Source organism: Rhincodon typus, chromosome 7, assembly GCF_021869965.1.
Source record: "Rhincodon typus isolate 14 chromosome 7, sRhiTyp1.1, whole genome shotgun sequence".
NCBI lineage: Eukaryota > Metazoa > Chordata > Chondrichthyes > Orectolobiformes > Rhincodontidae > Rhincodon > Rhincodon typus.
In genome coordinates, this window is record NC_063338.1 from 38596843 (window position 1) to 38615002 (window position 18160).

General features: G+C 39.6%; 1 protein-coding gene across 1 annotated transcript in view; it reads right to left on the reverse strand.

Moving 5' to 3' along the window:
• itga4 (integrin alpha 4) overlaps positions 1-18160 on the reverse strand; it is a 143530-nt gene that overhangs the window by 93750 nt on the left and 31620 nt on the right. The window contains exons 7-13 of the mRNA XM_020513197.2: positions 16953-17038; positions 14851-14913; positions 14637-14774; positions 14441-14549; positions 13627-13721; positions 12815-12905; positions 10740-10785 (exon numbers count right to left, since the gene is read on the reverse strand). Coding sequence (XP_020368786.2) covers positions 10740-10785; positions 12815-12905; positions 13627-13721; positions 14441-14549; positions 14637-14774; positions 14851-14913; positions 16953-17038 — 628 coding nt within the window. The remainder of the gene's footprint in view (positions 1-10739; positions 10786-12814; positions 12906-13626; positions 13722-14440; positions 14550-14636; positions 14775-14850; positions 14914-16952; positions 17039-18160) is intronic.

The following is an 18160-nucleotide window of genomic DNA, read 5'->3' on the forward strand; positions in this document are numbered from 1 at the left end:
ATAACAGCCTCCTACATAAACCAGAGAGTTCGGAAACTGCACCTCTTCCACCAGCATCAGGCAGCTGTGCCTGAGAATGTAAATGCCATGAAATGCAAAGCACAGGTTCAGATCGGATGTCTCTTGTGCAATTTGGTATTCCTGGCCAACCTTCTCTGCTCCTATTCATTCTCACTGACTGATGGACGCTGGCATAATTAGTTACCCCAACAGCAATTTTTACTCTTCAGTGGCTGGGGAAGTTTGATGAACTTCCAATAGTTAAATTGGAAATTATTTCCTTAAATTAATGCAACTTATTATAATCAACACGCTGAGGTAGCAATGCACCACGTCAAAATTCATTCTTACCTTGGTGCAGAAGAGCATTTCAGAAATATTTAATTCATCTATTTGTCAGGATAAATTATAGCGACAGCAAATAGTGGTACCGGCTGTGTTCCTAATTTCTGATTCAGTGCATAGATAACACACTAGCGGCAACAATGGGTTTTTCAATAGCATCTCAATTGTGCATGATCACCTCTTAATCTCCCCCTGTCCTAGACCAATAATTAAAAATAATTCTTACGCCACGCACATTCAAAAAGGGGGCAGTTATTTTGATTCCTTAATAATGGCAGGTCTGCTGGTAATCCCACAAGCTCTCATTTATATTTTAAATACTGAAAAGCTACAGTATAATTTATGCATCATACAATTGCAAGGTCTAAGCCTAAAAATCATAGGATCATAGAATACAGTGTGCAAGCAGGCCATTCAGCCCATCGAGTCCACACCAACCCTCCGAAGAGCATCCCATCCAGATCCAACTCCCTACTTTATCCCCATAACCCTGCATTTCCCAAACTAACCCACCTAACCTACACATCCCCAGACACTATAGGCAATTTAGCATGGCCAATCCACTTAAACTGCATATCTTTGGACTATGGGAGGAAACCAGACACCCGGAGGAAACCCACACAGAACAGGGAGAACAAGCCTGGGTCCACTGTGCTGCCACCTCTGCTGGGTCTGTCCTGCTGATGGGACAGGATATGTCCAGAAATGGTGACTGTGGTGTTTGGGACATTGTTTGTAAGGTACGAGTCCGTGAGTATGATCATGTCAGGCTGTTGCTTGACTAGTCTGTGACACAGCTGTCCCAAATTTGGCACTGGTCTACAGATATTAGTAAGGAGGATATTACAGAGGGCTGTTTCTGCCATTATCCTTTCTGATGGCAAGGTTGTTGCCAGGTGGTTTGTCCAGTTTCATTTTTTTATTGAGACTTCATAGCGATGGACACAGCTGAATGGTTTGCTGGGCTATTTCAGAGGGCCATTTAGAGTCAACCACATTGCTGTGGATCTGGAGTCACAAGCAGGCCAGGGGAAGATGGCAGATTTCCTTCCCTGAAGGGAATTAGTGAACCTGACAATTGACAATGGTTTCATGGTTCTTGGTAGATTCTCACTTCCAGATTTTTTTTATTGAGTTCAAATTCCACTACTGCCATGGTGGGATTCGAACACGGGTCCCTAGAACATTTGCTGAACTTCTGGAGTAATAGTTTAGTGATAGTACCACTAGGCTATCACCTCCCCATTGAAGGATGGTGTGGTCAGCCATATGAAAAGGTTGCAGACAAGATAAATGAAGAAGATAGTTTACCTTTGTCCGGTCACAATGGCTACCATGTCATTTTTTACTTTGATAACAGCTGTTTTTACTTCTATAGTGAAAGTGGAAACCTGAGTAGAGGGATTCATCCGTGGAGTTCCAAGAAATACAGGCACAGATTTGGGAGGCAACAGCAAGGTCGAGAATTGAGAGGTAAGTGAGATTGAAGATGGGTTCCTATTTTGTAAGGATGGAGTTCAAAGGGTTTTTTTTAAATGAGAGGAATGCTAACTGCAGATGTGAAAGAGGAGGTGGGGAACTGTATCTGAAAAGAGATAACAATACCAGCTAACATCTGAAACAGTTAGGCAAGTTGAGTAGTCAACAATTAAGTGTGAAAAGGGTTGACAGAACAGGAGGTGGATCTCAAAGGTAAGCTTGGAGAGGGTGCAATGAACTATAGGAAGGAAACTAGAGAAAGATGAGTTAGAGTTAAGGATTGTGTGCGCGCGTGTGCATGTGTGCATAGGTGGCGGGTGGGGGGGAGGGTGTGTCTTAAAGGAAGTAGTAGCTATAATAATGAGAATGCTAAATCTACCACAGAGGTGCCATTTCCCTCCCTTCCCAAAAGGCAGAATTGATAAGCTGAAGATGTTGACAGCATCAATTCTAGCTCTTAGAAATTTCCTGATGGAAATGAGAAATAAAGTGAAAATCAAACAAGCTCAAACACAGCTGCCTTGATTGATTCTTGTTCATTGTTTTTCTTATCAAGTAAATACACAACACTAAAAATACTTTGTAGAATTGTAACAAAAATCTGTTTTACACTTCACACAAAAATATATTTTTAGCAATGTGGTAAATAGTATTAATAGATTGTGAAATTTAGAAATAAATGTTATTTCTTGAATGTAGCCCAGCTGTGAATGGGCAGACCTTATATGCAAAATAAAAACTGAAAGAATTGCGGATGCTGTAAATCAGGAACAAAAAAAGTTGCTGGAAAAGCTCAGCAGGTCTGGCAACATCTGTGAGGAAAAAATCAGAGTTAATGCTTCAGGTCAGGTGACCCTTCCTCAGATCTTACATACAACTCTGCTTCTGAAAGCATTTCATTAAAGCTCTAAAAGTGTCACAAAAGTTGTCACACCATGTGTAACCATGTTTCTTTGAATTTTCAATGACAATCTATTCTAACTATGTAAAAGGTTGAATTTGTTTGGTTTGAATGAACACAACTTCCTTTTTTTCTGATTTCTAATTTGCAACTCTGTTTTGTTTGAATGTTTCAAACTTTTCCAGAGATTTCCAGGTAACAGTCACAAATATCCCAAATGCATAAAGAGACAATGTTTGCAAATGTAATGTGCTGCCCCTTATTCGTTTTGTAGCTAAAGCTAATTTCTCTGAATGACAAACTTATAGCTTAACTTATTTCTAGACTTTCTGTAAGTAGGTATAAAATAGCATTTATTCTTTATCCATAAATGCCACTGAAATACAAATGAAGCAAAGATCTGCAGATGTTGGAAATTTCAAACTTCTGAAGGGTCACTAGACCAAGAATATTAACTCTGCTCTGGTGCTATTGGAACTGCTGAGTTTCTCCAGCAATTTCAGTTTTAGTTACTAAAATACAAATGTCCACATTCTGTCAGGAAAAACAGTATTTTTTAAAAATAACAAAATTGTTACAACTGTCAACTTTGGTACCTTAGAACATTGACTAATACCTTTCTAATGTATAATCACTCATTCAGAAATGACCATCAAAATTGGACTCCATTCTTAAAAGAACAACTGTGAGAACTACCATAACCAATTATATTAGTTACATACAGTGCAAGCTGTTTGCTGAATCCAAATACAAATTAAAAGGGCATTTATTTTGCATTCTTTCTGTTAATGTTGAATTTGCATTCATAACACACATGCTTTAACCATTTTTTTGCAAAACTCAGTACCCTGGTAATTCTCCTCATTAATTTAATCACTTGCATGGTTTCTCTTGAGCTCTAGGTCAGGAAACATCCAGCTAGTCATCAAATATTGGTGAAAACAGCAGAAAAATTAACCAGATAAGCTGTTCCTCAAGCTTATGTTGAGTCAAGGAACATAACCTTATTTCTGTATTATACAATGTGCAATCCTTAGGCTGTAATATTATCTTCAATTGTTTCACACTTAAAATTACAGCTCCGATCAATTTACCCTTTAAGCCGTGTTTGCACAGCCATGCAAGAGTCCCACAGGCTGGTTCCTTTAAATTAAACTTGTCAACGTGGCTACACACTTCAATAATTTGCACAAATAATCCAAAAAAAATGCATGTTGGCTCCCACCTTCTGTGTGGCTGGCAGAATGGGGAGGACATGCCAGTGTAGCAAAGTAATTGGTGACTGGCAACATGATGCTGCCAGGAGGCCTGAACTCTGTCTGATCTGGTATTTCCTTCCCTTAGAATCCTGAGCCACTGGCATTGGCACCATGAATAGTTTTTGTTATTTTCATACCTGCTTGTCTTATACCACTAGCGCTCCATCTAGTTCTTCATATGTTCTTTGTATCTTAGAAGAGTTTTAACTCACATTCTGCTCCCCAATATCTTAATGTTTCTTTGGCCATTTATCACCAAAAAGGTTTTACTTAAGCACTTTACGCATTACTCAATTTCTTCATCTTTGCATTTGTTTCCGCTCCTTTTCCTTCTGTTAAATATTTAAATATTTTTCATTGGTAACTTTTTCTAGTTTTCAAATGGTGTGCATCTGAAACATTGTTTATTCCCTCATGGCTGCTTATTTAACAAAGAGCTTGCATAATTAGTTTCTGTGCAATTCCCACATCTGGAGTTGCTTGCTTAAGATGTAACTTAACAGAATGCCTCACCTTCAAAGTGACAAGCACAAGACTCTACACAGACTGTGCTCTCTTTGTCCGATTCCTATCTATATAACCGAAGTCAGAGAATCACTTACAATACATTCTCTCCAAATGCTTTTACTATCACCCCTGTGTTTCCCTACATAGCTATCCTTGATCTATTCCTATTTCTCATCTACATGCTGCCCCTCGACAACATCACAAAAACACAGCATCACTTTTTCACATGTGTGCTGTCAGCATCTATCTCTACCTCATTTTTGGAAGCCTCTGCTAGATGAGGTCACTAAGCTAGTGCAAACTAAACAGCATTTATTACCTGTTTACTTAAATACAGAGGCATGGTACAACATGATCTTTTTAGAACCTTCTCTCACCAGCATCCAGTCCCATGTAATCGGATATCATAGAGAAGGGATTTAGCCACTCGGATGCAGCTATTAAGATCTTAGGTAAACCTCTACACAAAGGTTGCTCTATCCCATAAGCTACTTATCTAAGCCTACAAACCTCCTCCCTACAAGGTCATGGACACCACCCCCAACTCAGAGCTGTGCGTTGTAATGGTTCACACTTGGCCTGAACACACTCTTATCTCCTTTCGAGGAGGAGACAAAATATCAATGTCTTCCTGTAGATTAGCATGTGAACTATTCAGTGTGGAGATCAGATTGGCTTCCTGATAATCCAAGTAACTGAAAAAGTTAGTTTTGCAGAAGCCTGGACACCAGTGCAGATCTATTTCTCCTGAGAACACCCTAATCAGTGTGCACTGGATAAAACTGTCAACGAATTCACTGGCTCAAAACCTGGCCTCTGCAATTCTGGCTATGGACTCACACTGACTCTCTGGCTAAAGTGTTAGTGGGTCTTGTCCTTTACGGTGTTTTCCACAGACTGTTTGATCTCATATTGAGACATGGCATTTGTGGAATAGCTGGATGCTGCATGTATAGTTTATTGTCCTTGTTCTGATGGAGCAAGACAATAGAAAGATAACTGGCCAAAGTAACATCACTATTATCCTTTAGCAAAAAATGTCATTGTGTAGACTACTGTTTTGGCCATTCCATTGGTCTGGGAGCACCTGGGCAAACTGTGTTGTGGACAAAGCCAAGGTCTTATTGAAGCTTCTGAAGCAAATATTGGCAAACTGCAGACTGTTGTCAATAGCATCTGAATCAGGATGCTGTGTCTGACACAAGTTTCCTTGAGTACTGCAATAACTACCATCAAAGAGGGACATGGGTGTTTCTTGACCTTAACCCACCAAGAGTTATCATCCACTGCAAAATGAAACATTTTGGTTCTTAACACCATGAAATCCATCCTAAGGCACAGCTACAGTCAAAATGGGAACAATGGATGGCCATCGTGATCACATATGGTCTGGTCTATGGATGGCAGCAGAGACACAATGAGAAATCACATCATCAATTGCCGTAGAGAATTCAGCCACAAATTTGAATTGCAGGTTCCAGTCCACCATTTAATTACCTCCTGGGGAAGTATCTTTAACCTAAGGCCTTTGCAGCTGACCACTCTTTTTTCAGAGCCCAGCATGTTATCCAGCAGACTGAATTGGTCGTGTTGTTGAATAAGAGTTTTGGAATACAATTCACAGGGGAAAATGCTGGGGACCAACACGAGTAGAATTCCTGTGTACACACTTGGCTTCAGCTCTTTGGCTGCTCAAAATTTCTCCCAATTTCTGGATGGTTGCCGGCAGAAGTTTGGTGGTGAAGAAAGCATAGGACTCCCCACCTCCAACAAAAACAAGTGATAGAGTCATACTGCATGGAAACAGACTCTTCAGTCCAACTTATCCATGCCAACCAAGTTTCCCAAGCTAAACTAGTCCCACTTGCCTACATTTGGCCCATATCCCTCTAAACATTCCAGTTTTGTGTAAGACATCACCATGAGGATGTGGGATAATGCATTCTCAACATTCTCAGTAACGAGTGATAACTTAAACCCCTGTATTCTACATAGCACCTTTAACAATTCTTATCTATTCCTTAATGCTAACCAGGGTGACTAATAGCTTATGGTCTATGTGAATAGCAAACTTGAGCTCCAGGAAATGTCAGAAACTTCAGTCACAAGCCCAGCGAATGAGTTTTAATGATAGCACACCACTGCTGTGTCTCTCAGTGCCCTGGCAGAGCATATCAGTCAACAGGAACCACTGCACTGAACTTAGAGCAGGATATTGCCAAGCTTTTGGATGACACATCAACTGTGACCACAGTGGCTAAGTGTGAACCTGCCTTGCTGTAAAGTGAGTATTTCCTTGATTCTGTTGAATACTTATTACTGGTGTTTGTCCTGGTACAAGGCATGGTCCTGCTTGAGCAGCTGGTACTGTGGTTTCTTAACTTGTACTAAATAGGGCCGGCATTTCTCCAAATAATTGTCCATGCCCATGAAATCTTGGAAGGTTATAATGTTAAGGGGTCTCAGATAGTTCCTAATTGCTCTGTCTTCAAAGATGCGTAAACAATTTGCCGATAAAGATTGATACTGGGTTTACAGAGTCACATTTACAATCAAGTACAAGGCCCATGATTTCAGGTTTTGCAATCATGCTCTGAGCCTGGCATTGTGCTCCAAAGTTTAGTGCCATGACTGAGGTTATTGGCTGAGAGACAGGGAGCTTTACAAGCCATTCCAAAATGCTGGCTATGGCACACTGGTAAATTTCAGGCACTGAGATGATTCCAAATGGTCGTAAATTGAGTTCCATAACTTGTGGCTCAGTTGCAAATCCAAGCAGGCTATCTGCTTCAGTACTCCTGTTTTGGGGGGACAAGAACTTCTGTAATTTGTCTTCCCTTACACTGAAGTCCAGCTGTCACCTGTCCCTATCCTGATGTCACAAGGCTGATGGATGGCAAAACGAAGGCTTCAGACACAGCACTGTGTCAGGAAGGATTGACACTCCTACTGTATCTAACCTCAAATGTGTTCACGATCATTGACCATGATATCAATCTTCCAGAAATCCTCTTCAGATTTTGTGACCTCCTCCAAAAGAGATACTTCCTATTCATCGGTAATTGGAGCTGAAAGTTTGTGTGGTGCCACAGTCAGTTTGTAATGCCCCCTCTGTCTGCCAGGACTACAGTGATGATGTGACAGTTTGAAGCCAATGAAGGTTTTTCTAACCACAATGTGGACTTGGAGCGATGACAGTAACTGTGCCCTCAGCCTTCCCATTCAGAAGTGTTGGACACACTCTGGGGACTCTCCCAGGTGCATGCTTAGTTGGTGTCCAATGAAGATTCTTAAAATGAATTTAAAGGTTACCGCTAAGCCTCAAACACTGAATTCTTTTTGGTTTGTTGTCAAATAGTCTCAACAAAAAGAAAAACTGTAGTGATGCTGTCCTGTTTGATGGCTTCTTCCTCGATCTTGTGCAGTCAGTATAACCTATGTATTGTCAGGTTTTTGATGGAGGCTTATGGTGGTGGTCAGTTACCTGTTACAGTAGTGATGCCAATTGATCCAGAATGGGCCCTACACACTGTCAGATTTCAGAAAGAGGAAATGGCATCTTATTCTATCGTTCTACATTTCTATTGTCCCTTTGGCTGTCACCTGGCTCTAGTATCCACAAGCTGTTCTGATTACTACTGTGGGTGCTTTCTTCAAGTGCATTGTGGCTGCTGAAGGGTTTTCCCAGTCTTTTATCACATCATTGGGAATCATCCACAGATGGCTCACAGATTGCACATCACCATTTGCAGCACATAGGAATGGCACAAGCAGACCCTAGGAGCGACAGGCAGATGGGGACTGGGCACGAGGATCTTGCAAACTCAGTAACATTTCTCGCTTATTTACATTATGCATAGAGGCATTGTACAGCCTGACCTTTCTAGAACCTTTTCCAACCAGGTCCTGTTCCCACGTGATCTGACATCTTCTGACATCACTGGTGACACAGTCCGGCCCCATAGGCTACGTACCTCACCATCATCTCTCTGAACCCTCAAAATGATCGTACTGCTTACCTGACATGTGGTACTGAATGAGCAGAAATTTCCTTCACCTGAACATTGCCTTTATTCCCAATCACAAACTCCATTCTTGGGCTATCAACTCCACCATCTTTCCGGCTGAGGCTGAATAAGACTGTGCACATCACAGTGTCATATTTGGAAATGAGATTAACTTCACAACATGTCTGCACAGACACCATATATTTTCACCATAACTTCACCAGATTTCATCCCACCTAAACTCATCTGCTGCTCAAATCCTTATCTATGCATTAGTTGCCTCTAGGTTCGACTAGTCCATGACATTCCTATCTGGCCTCTCTTCTTCTTGCTCTTGTAAGGTTACTCTTGTAAAATTTCATTGTAAAATCCCAACCCACACCAGATCTTGATTATACATTATTCCTGTACTTATTGAACCAAACTGACTCCCAACAAAGCATGAACTCAATTTTGAAATTATGATACTTGTTTTAAAGTTAATCTATGGCTTTTTGCTCCTCCATATTTCTATGATTTCATCCTCCTCTGTAGTCATCCAAGACATCCATGTTCATCCCAATTTTGACCTCTCACTCACCCCCAATTTTAAACTCTCCACCACAGGCAACTTTGTTTTCAATGGCTAAGACATTAAGCTTTAGAATCCCTTCTTATATCTTTCCATCTTTCTTTAATCCTTTAAGATGTTCCTTTAAAAATATACGTATTTGACCTAATCTTTGGGCAGCTGCCTTCACATCTACTTCAATGACTCAATATACAATCTTATTCGATAACACTTATGAAATACTTTAACAACACCATATAAATACATGCAGTGCTCTTTTTAACTGGTAAAGTAAGCCTTTGTGTTCATTTCAATGGCTGCTGTTTGCAGTGAATGGACATATTTAAAAAGGTAAGTTTAGCATTGCTATTTAACTTCTTCTCCAGTGAGCTCAATACCATTTTTTATATTCAACAAATTTTCCTGCATGATGTGTATTCAATTTCAGCCATCGTAATTCTGCTCAGATACAAATTTTGCCTGGGTTTCTGGAAATTATTAGACTCTTATTGGAGTACACTTATTAGACTCCAAAGTCCCTCTCTTACTTTAGTGACTTTGACCAGCTTGCTTTATCTTTCTGAATCCATTATCATTTAGATAGAGTGGACATAGTCGGAGTTTAGCTCCACTGGCAATTTATTCAGCACAGTTTCTAAGCTGCGCATTATTTAAATCAGTTGGCTGGATGGCTAAAGGATGGTGTAGAATGATGTTTCCACTCTGATTGTGGCAGTCATCCTTCACATGCATCAACCCGATACAGAGTCATGCCCCTCAAACAAATAACTCTATTCGAGAGAGAGATGCCTATGTCAGAATACAGAAAATTACATCTGAAGTCTGATACTGCTCTTTTAACTAGTATTTATGGAGTCATAAAGTCAGAGTCATACAGCACAGAAACAGACCCTTCAGTCCAACTTGTCCATGCTGACCAGACATTTGTAGCATTTGGCCAATATCTCTCTAAACCCTTCCTATTCATGCATCCATCCAGATGCCTTGTAATTGTGCCTCCACCACTTCCTCTGGCAGCTCGTTCCATACATGCATCACCCTCTGTGTGGGCAAGTTATCCCTCCGGTCCTTTTTAAATCTTTCCAATCTCACCTTAAACCTATGCCCTCTAGTGTTGGGCTCCCCACCCTAGGAAAAACGACCTCGGCTATTCACCCCATCCATGCTCATGATTTTATAAACCTCTATAATGTCACTTGCTGTCTCCTGCAACTAATCCACTTCTAAATTTTTCTTATTATGCCCGCTGTCTTAATATTATATAGGTGCACTTTAGGCCTCATTCACGACTCTATCAAAGTATACATGCACTGCAACATACAGCTCTTCAATGTCACAATAAAATGTTGCTTCCTTTGTACAGAATAAAAACAGATCACTGTACATGAAAAGCATGTTATTAAATCCATTATATCCAGAAATATTAACAATGTTGAAAGCAAATAGCATCACTAAATATTCTCATATAGCATCGCCGAATAAGCAACAAACTTACTGCTTGCTGAAAATTATCTGTCTGTAACATTCAAATCAAAAAATTGGAGGCTTAATTTCTCAAGTTCCACCAACATATAATGTACTGCAAGGTCACTACTTTATATCTTGTCATTTAGGGATCCATATTTTATTCAGTCAAATCATCTTTCCCAATAATTACATCTCAATCTTACCTGAGCAACACTACAGTATCAGACATGAAGGCTCCAACAGCTACATCTGTGAAAAACAACAGATTGATAGTTGTCACTAGCTCAAATAAATCAGATTCCAGGCAAATTTCTTTTCATTATTATTTAGCAGTATTAATTAGAAGGGAAGGAATGGCAGGCTCTGTACTCATCCATCATTCAAAAACTCCATACAGACTCAACAATCAGAAAACAAATTCTCCAAAACACTTTCTTTTTCTCTACAATAAATACAATTATTTCCACTGAACCATTTCTGATTCAGCCTAAGGTTGAAGAATGATTTACTTGCATTTTGCTTTCTTCACAATGGTGCAAAAGGAGGCAAATTTCAGGTTGGAGATCAATTTAGGATCCTACATATAGAGATACCTCTTATAGAGGTACTAGTCATTTTGGAATGTATTTAGCTGTTAAACCTACATTGTCAAAAATCCAGTAAATCTCTGGATTGATGAGAAAGTTAGATGAAACCTAGTCTTGGTAGGGTTCTGCCTGAATTTTAGATCCTGGCAGTGAAATCTTTTGTGTATTCACATGTGTTGTAAGGAGTTGCTTCTGGGTGAGTTCCTGGACAACTCCAGTCTTAAGGTTTCCACGATAGTCTTGACAGCTAAAATCTGTTAACCACTTTATTGAGGCCCCTGAAAGAGCCTTAAATGCCTGTAGATAAAGACAATCAATTCAAAGACTAACTACATTTACACTGCCATATCGGGATTGTTCTTATGCTGCTAATGTTTTGATTAGAAAGACTCTCAAGTAAGTAACAGTATTTTCAGGCAGTGTTTTCCATAAGTTTAGCTTTTCAAAGGTCGTTTGAGGTAGTTTTCTGTGGCTCACCCTGACCATGCCAACAGTGTCAGTTCATAGTCCACCATTCTTCATTGTAGCAACAGTGGATTCAACTTGCTCCTGGTCAAACTTCAGGGAAGTGAAAATTCAGTCAACATCCCAAAACCTAACTCCACCTAGCAGGTAGGTCCATTTTCCACTCTAACAGACCACTGAAATTTCAGTATTGTGCAATTTAAATGTTGTATAGTAACTGAATAGATTTAATAGACAGATGTCTCCCAAATATAACGATCACCTCTGGAAGGTAAATGGCCAAAACATTAAACTGACTTCAAAGCTGAATTTTAGTCAAAATATAGTAAAGATATAAAGTCACCATAGCCCAAGAGTCTACTATTGGTGCCACTTTGCATTGGAAACCAGCCGCCCATCCAGCTGAACGAACAGACCCCCATCAGTTAATTGGTTAACTGCTGGTTTGCAATGCAATGTGATAGCAACAGCACGGGTTCAATTCTTGCACTGGCTAAGGTTACCGGGAAAGTCATGCCTCTTGACCTCTCCCCTTGCCTGAGGCTTGGTGACCCTCCGGTTTAAATCACCACCGGTCATCTCTTTCTAATGAGAGAGCAGTCCTACGGACCTCTGAGGCTATGGTGACTTCACCTATCAAAACATACATGCTTGTGAAGAAAATAAAGCACAAATCAAACTAAAATAAAATAAATTACATTGTTCTAAGCTTGGAGTTTACCATTCCCCTTTTTGCAAGTACAGAAAAGTCGACTGAATAAACCAGGTGTCAGGTCAAAAACTTATTAACAAACTATTCACCTGTACTCGACAATGATATGATCACCATTAGAATTATGTGTTGGTCAGAGGTGAAATATTTCAGAAATGCATATAAGTAGTCAACTCTTATCTGTTGCACAGAGTCCATCAGCATCTTGTTCATTTAATTTCTTCCATCCATGAGGAACTTGACAAAGGTGTTGTATCTTTGAAACAAGTATTTATGACCCTTATATACGTTTGCTACCAACTGTTGTTTCTGATGGTAGCTTAACAAAATCCAATATTGGCTCCTTTGTGATTGGTTTTAAAATGTATAACACACCACTTTTTTTGTTGCTCATCTTCAACATTCATAGAAATTTTCAAAAATACCAAATAATTTAGTTCCTCCACATTAGATTTGTGGAGGAAAACTGAACACTTTGACGCACTAAATGTATGAATGAAAATTTGAAAATTACCTGAATAACCATTATCATCAACATCTACACCTCCAGTTATGGATTGGCCAAATGCGCGCAGAGCATTATTAATCCGTAGTCCATGGATTCGCTGTAAGAGTTTGAAATCAAAATTATGATCAACCAGTTTTAACTTTTTAACACATCAAAATGTTCAAAATTTCTGATTCTATGACTCTTTCTGTGCCATAATTTTTCTAGGATTCCACAGTGATTAATTCAATTCCCAGCCCTAGTTTTTGAAATATTTCTTCCCCTCTTGCCCTAGAGGCTGTCAACCACTCTTGGCTCTAATAGTTCCTATATACCCACCGCAGCTATCCTTCATCCATCCCTACCCAGGTGAATTTCCTTATAAAATCATTAAATCCTGGAAAAGAACTAATGGATGCACATGCTAGTGGCAAGAAGAACTTCCAAGTCTGGGAGGATACACCAGTGCCCTAAAGCAAGGGACAATCCCAAAGGGTAATATTTTCCCACCTGATTGGAATAGACCTTAAACAGACAAGTGACAAACTTATTCACTAAGGGTCAGTATCAGAAAACCAGAGACTGAAACTTAGTTACTCCATGACTGGAATAACCAGATTGAACAACATTGATTTCTTTATTTTTAAATTTCAGAAATGCACTCTTTTCTACTATTTAAACAGGACATATCTTGGGTCTACTTTATTGATGAAATGCTATGACTTTGTAGCTGAAGTCTACACTAAGATTTATGAAATGATATGGTGACATGATTTACTTGTTCAACACAGATATCTGAAAGGCCAAGTTTTAGATCAAATTAAATTTCAACCACTTACTTGAGAAAAGCTGGACAATATCCCTTTCTCATTTCCATTGTAAATATAAATAGCTCCCTGCTGATCCTCTTCTTGGGGAGCTCCAATTGCTATATCTGTTGTGGAATTAAACAAAGTCAATTAGAGTCATAGAGACATAGAGATGTACAGCACAGAAACAAACCCTTTGGCCAACTCATCCATGCCGAGCAGATATCCTGAATTAACATAGTCCTATTTGCCAAGATTTGGCCCATACCCCTCCAAACCCTTCCTATTCATATATCATCCAGACACCTTTTAAATGTTGTAATTGAATCAGCCTTCACCACTTCCACTGGCAGCTCATTCCATACACACACCATCCTCTGCATGAAAAGTTTCCCTTTATGTCCCTTTTAAATCTTTCCGCTCTCACCTTAAACCTATGTCCTCTAGTTTTGGACTCCCCCATCCCAGGGAAAGGACTCTGACTATTCACCCTATCTGAGTCCTTCATGATTTTATAAGCCTCTATAAAGGTTAGCCCTCAGCCTCCAACACTCCAGGGAAAATAGCCCCACCATATTCAGCCTCTCCCTGTAGCTCAAACCCTCCGACCCTGGCAAGATCCTTGTAAGTCTTTTCTGAACCCTCTCAAGTTTCACAACATCTTCAGTGTACTCATGACTCAAATGCCTCATGCACAACTGTAACTTCAATGCTTTAAAACAACCACAACTCCATTTACATAATGTGTCTAACAAGGTTAAACGTTCCAAAGATGATACCTGATGTGAAATGATGCAATGCAGAAAAGTAATTTCCCCAACCATGTATTTTACATGTCCCAAACCTGCATATCCATCTTCATTAATGTCTCCAAGGTCCACGATTGCCTCTCCAAATCTTGCTGCGTAAGAATTTCTTCCAACTAATTCCATCGCCAGCTCTTCCATCACTCCCTTTTACAAAAACAATACCTCTCAAGACTATATCATTGGAGATTTATTAAATATTTATTAATCCAAGAGAACTTCTTCAAATCTTACCAATCCACTATTCAAGTAAACGTACACCCTCCCTTCTTCTCTGATTATGCTGTACATGGGGGCTCCCACTAACAGATCTGAGAAGCCATCTGAATTCAGATCCACCGCACAAACTGATGAGCCGAAGTATGAGCCAAGCTTAAAGCAAAAGTAACAAGTGAAACACTATAACCTTTACAGAACCACAGAATTAAATAATACTTGAATGCCATACCATTTTACCCTTTGCCGTGAAAATGATTTTCAACGTCTGTTCATGCTGTTCAAAAATGTAGACCTGCAAAAATAATTTCAATCATCAGACAAATCACGCCTTTCATTTGTTTACTTCATAATTTGAAGGAAGGAAAGTTTCATTTCTCAACACTGCATTACCGAGAAATTTATGTACTGAGTAACCCAACCACATTATCCATTAGATATACCAAAAAGCAAAACTATTTGGTCACATTCCAAATTTCAGTCACACCACCACAGCAATGGAACAGCTCTCAAAACTACAAATAATATTCCTGATTACTGTTGTGCATTATCTGTGCATATTGCCAGAATGACTTCACATCATTGACATGAACACAGTTCTCCAATCTCTCTCTCTTCCATTTTCCAGCTTGGTGGGATTCTACTCATTTACCTTCACTTCTAATCAAAACCAAAGCATCTGAACACTAGTTTCTCATTTAGTCCCTGCATCCCTATCATCAGATTCCAAGGATCTGTACTAACTTCTGGACTCTCCTCATCTGCAATTTGCACCTTGGAAATATCATATGAAGCAATCAAACTGGCTTCTATCCTTACGACAACGATATCTAAAACTACACCTCCAGCAGCCTTCTCACCACTCAATTGCCCCAGTGCTGTCATGCACCTTTTCTACTTTCAGATAAGTGGCGATTTCCTCCAGTTAAACATTGGGAAGATTGACACCTTTACCTGTAGCCTCCACCACAATTTCAGCATCCCTGTGGTAAATTTCATCTCACTTCTGCCACTATCTCAATTTGAACCATACTATTCAAAATCTCAGCATCTTGCTGAGCTCAGACCAATGCTTCTAACTTCATCTACTCTCAGTCACAAATACCATGCACTTCTACCTCCATAATTATCATTAATCTTTGTCTCAACCTATCTGCTGCTCCAGATTCCAATATTCCAAAAATTATGGCAGTCTACCATCCCACATCAACTCACCAAAAATTCTAACTGAGCACTATATCAGATCCTGCTCACTCATCTACCGTCCCTGTTAATCTGCAATGGATCCTGATCTCCTAACACCTCCAATTACAAATTTGTACACTTGTGTGTACAAGCATCTTCCCCCACTTAAAAGCACTTATTAACTTTGGTTCCCTTGCCTCTTCTTCATTATCATTCATGCCACATCTTTCGTTGGAATTTATTTGGCCTGCCTACTCAATCCTGCAACTATCTGATACAGCTACAAATGTTGTACATCAGATTCTTCTCAGAGCTACTGCTGAATGACTGCATACCCAAACATACGCTTATTCTCTCTAGAGTCCCACTGATGTACGCAGAAACCATGACTCCTGCCATTAGAATCATGAGCTCAATGAAGAAAGGGACATGGCAGTCAGATCTGGAAGAAATGGAACTGGGACAGGGTTGGCTAGACCTCCAAGACATTAATGAGTGGGGTATGCAGGAGAAAGGATTCAAAGCCATATTACAAAGTGTGCAAATGAGAAAAGCGCATGCAGTAATTCGTTCACATTAGGAATTATGGCAAGTAAGCAGAGAAACAGATGAGGGAAATCAATTTCTTTTAACTTCTTCCAGTCAACCTCTGTGTTCCTTCCTTATACACTTGCCTCATTTTCAAATGCTACCTTCTCTCTACTGGTCAAGAGCAAAAGGTTGAGCGTAAATGTGTATATCAAATATTGGCATGAAAAGTCTATCAACTCAGTTTAGAAGTTTCATGCTGAATGGTGTTGAAAAGTCAGTCCAAGTAAGGAGAAGAGTGGAGAACTGAGTCTTGAAGAGAAGCTGGATTTGTTAATGCACCTTCGAGTGAACCGGATAAAATAATCATTCTTAACATCTACTAGAATTTCCCCATGTTAGGTATTTCATTTCATCAGACTGAATTCGGAAGGAACAAAAACGAATAATTTGGAAAAGCAAAGCCATCATGTTTAAAACTGTTTCGAAGAATGAATTTCTGATGTAATTTAACCTCAGGCATTCACATCATTTTTATAGTTGCAGAGCAGAATGCAGAAGATCTCATCTTGAAGACATTGCACCTGAAGGAACTATTTTAAAAGAAATTAAAATTCTTACTTGACCAGTTAATTCCTGTTGAGGTGCCCCTCCTACAATCTCTGTGCTGTTTGGAGAAGTAAAGTGTCCTGCACTAACAGCATAACCTGGGAAACAATACAATGTTGTTATACATCACATCAAACGACACAGGTTTACACTTATAACTTTTGGATCAAATCTCATTCATAACACAGTGATGGATCATGGCTGAACAGTTCTGGAAGCTACAAGGGAAGTTGGAAGATTAATTACCAATTACAAATGACAAGCATATGAAAACAATCAAGGAAGCACAAGCAATTACCACGAATTGGAGTGGTAATTCTGAAGTTTCCTGCAGCTAAATATACACTTGCAAAAGTGATGTTTATAAAATTCAATATTATTCAGCTACACCATTGATCTCACCCAATCACCCAATGATATAATTTGCTGGCAACCCCAATACTTAGGCTACGATAAGGAAAAACTTCTTTGCTCAGAGAATTGTTAGGATTTGGAATGCGCTGCCCAAGGGAGTGGTGGAGGTGGATTCCTTAGGAGGCTTCAAAGGAAAGCTGGATATATATTTGCTAATGATTAATTCAGAGGGCTACACAAATAGAGCTGGAGAATGGGACTAGCTGAATAGCTCTTTCGGGAGCCAGTACAGATATAATGGGGTGAATGGAGTGGGTTAGACATGGGAAATCAGTCTGGGTGGGATGCTCTTCGGAGGGGTGGTGTGGACTTGTTGGGCCAAATGGTCTGTTTCCATACTGTAGGAATCCTATGATTCTACGAATGCCTCCTGTGCTGTAAAATTCTATGATTCTATGATCGCCTCATGCTTTGCAACTGCATTAAGTCTGGGTCAAGATAGCTGCGCTAGCACACCGGCTAACCTTAAACATATAAACCTTTTTTAGTACTATAGTCATGCATCATATCCAGTTATGTTTCCAGATATTTCCTTTTGTAATCACCTTAACATACATTCTATTTCTGAGCATTCACCTACTCTACAACATGGAACTAATCTGTCTCTGGTTTTAACATCACATGTCAGCAACCTGAACACTCATCCCGCCAATAAGGACAAACTCACATTTGCAGAGCCTTCAGTCCTTGGGTTCTCAGGAATCCCAGAAAGTTTCACAATTAATTTATTATTTCTGAATTAAACAAATGCCACAGCACAATTCCATGCACAATGGATGAACAGCCAGTTCACCAATGTTTTTCTC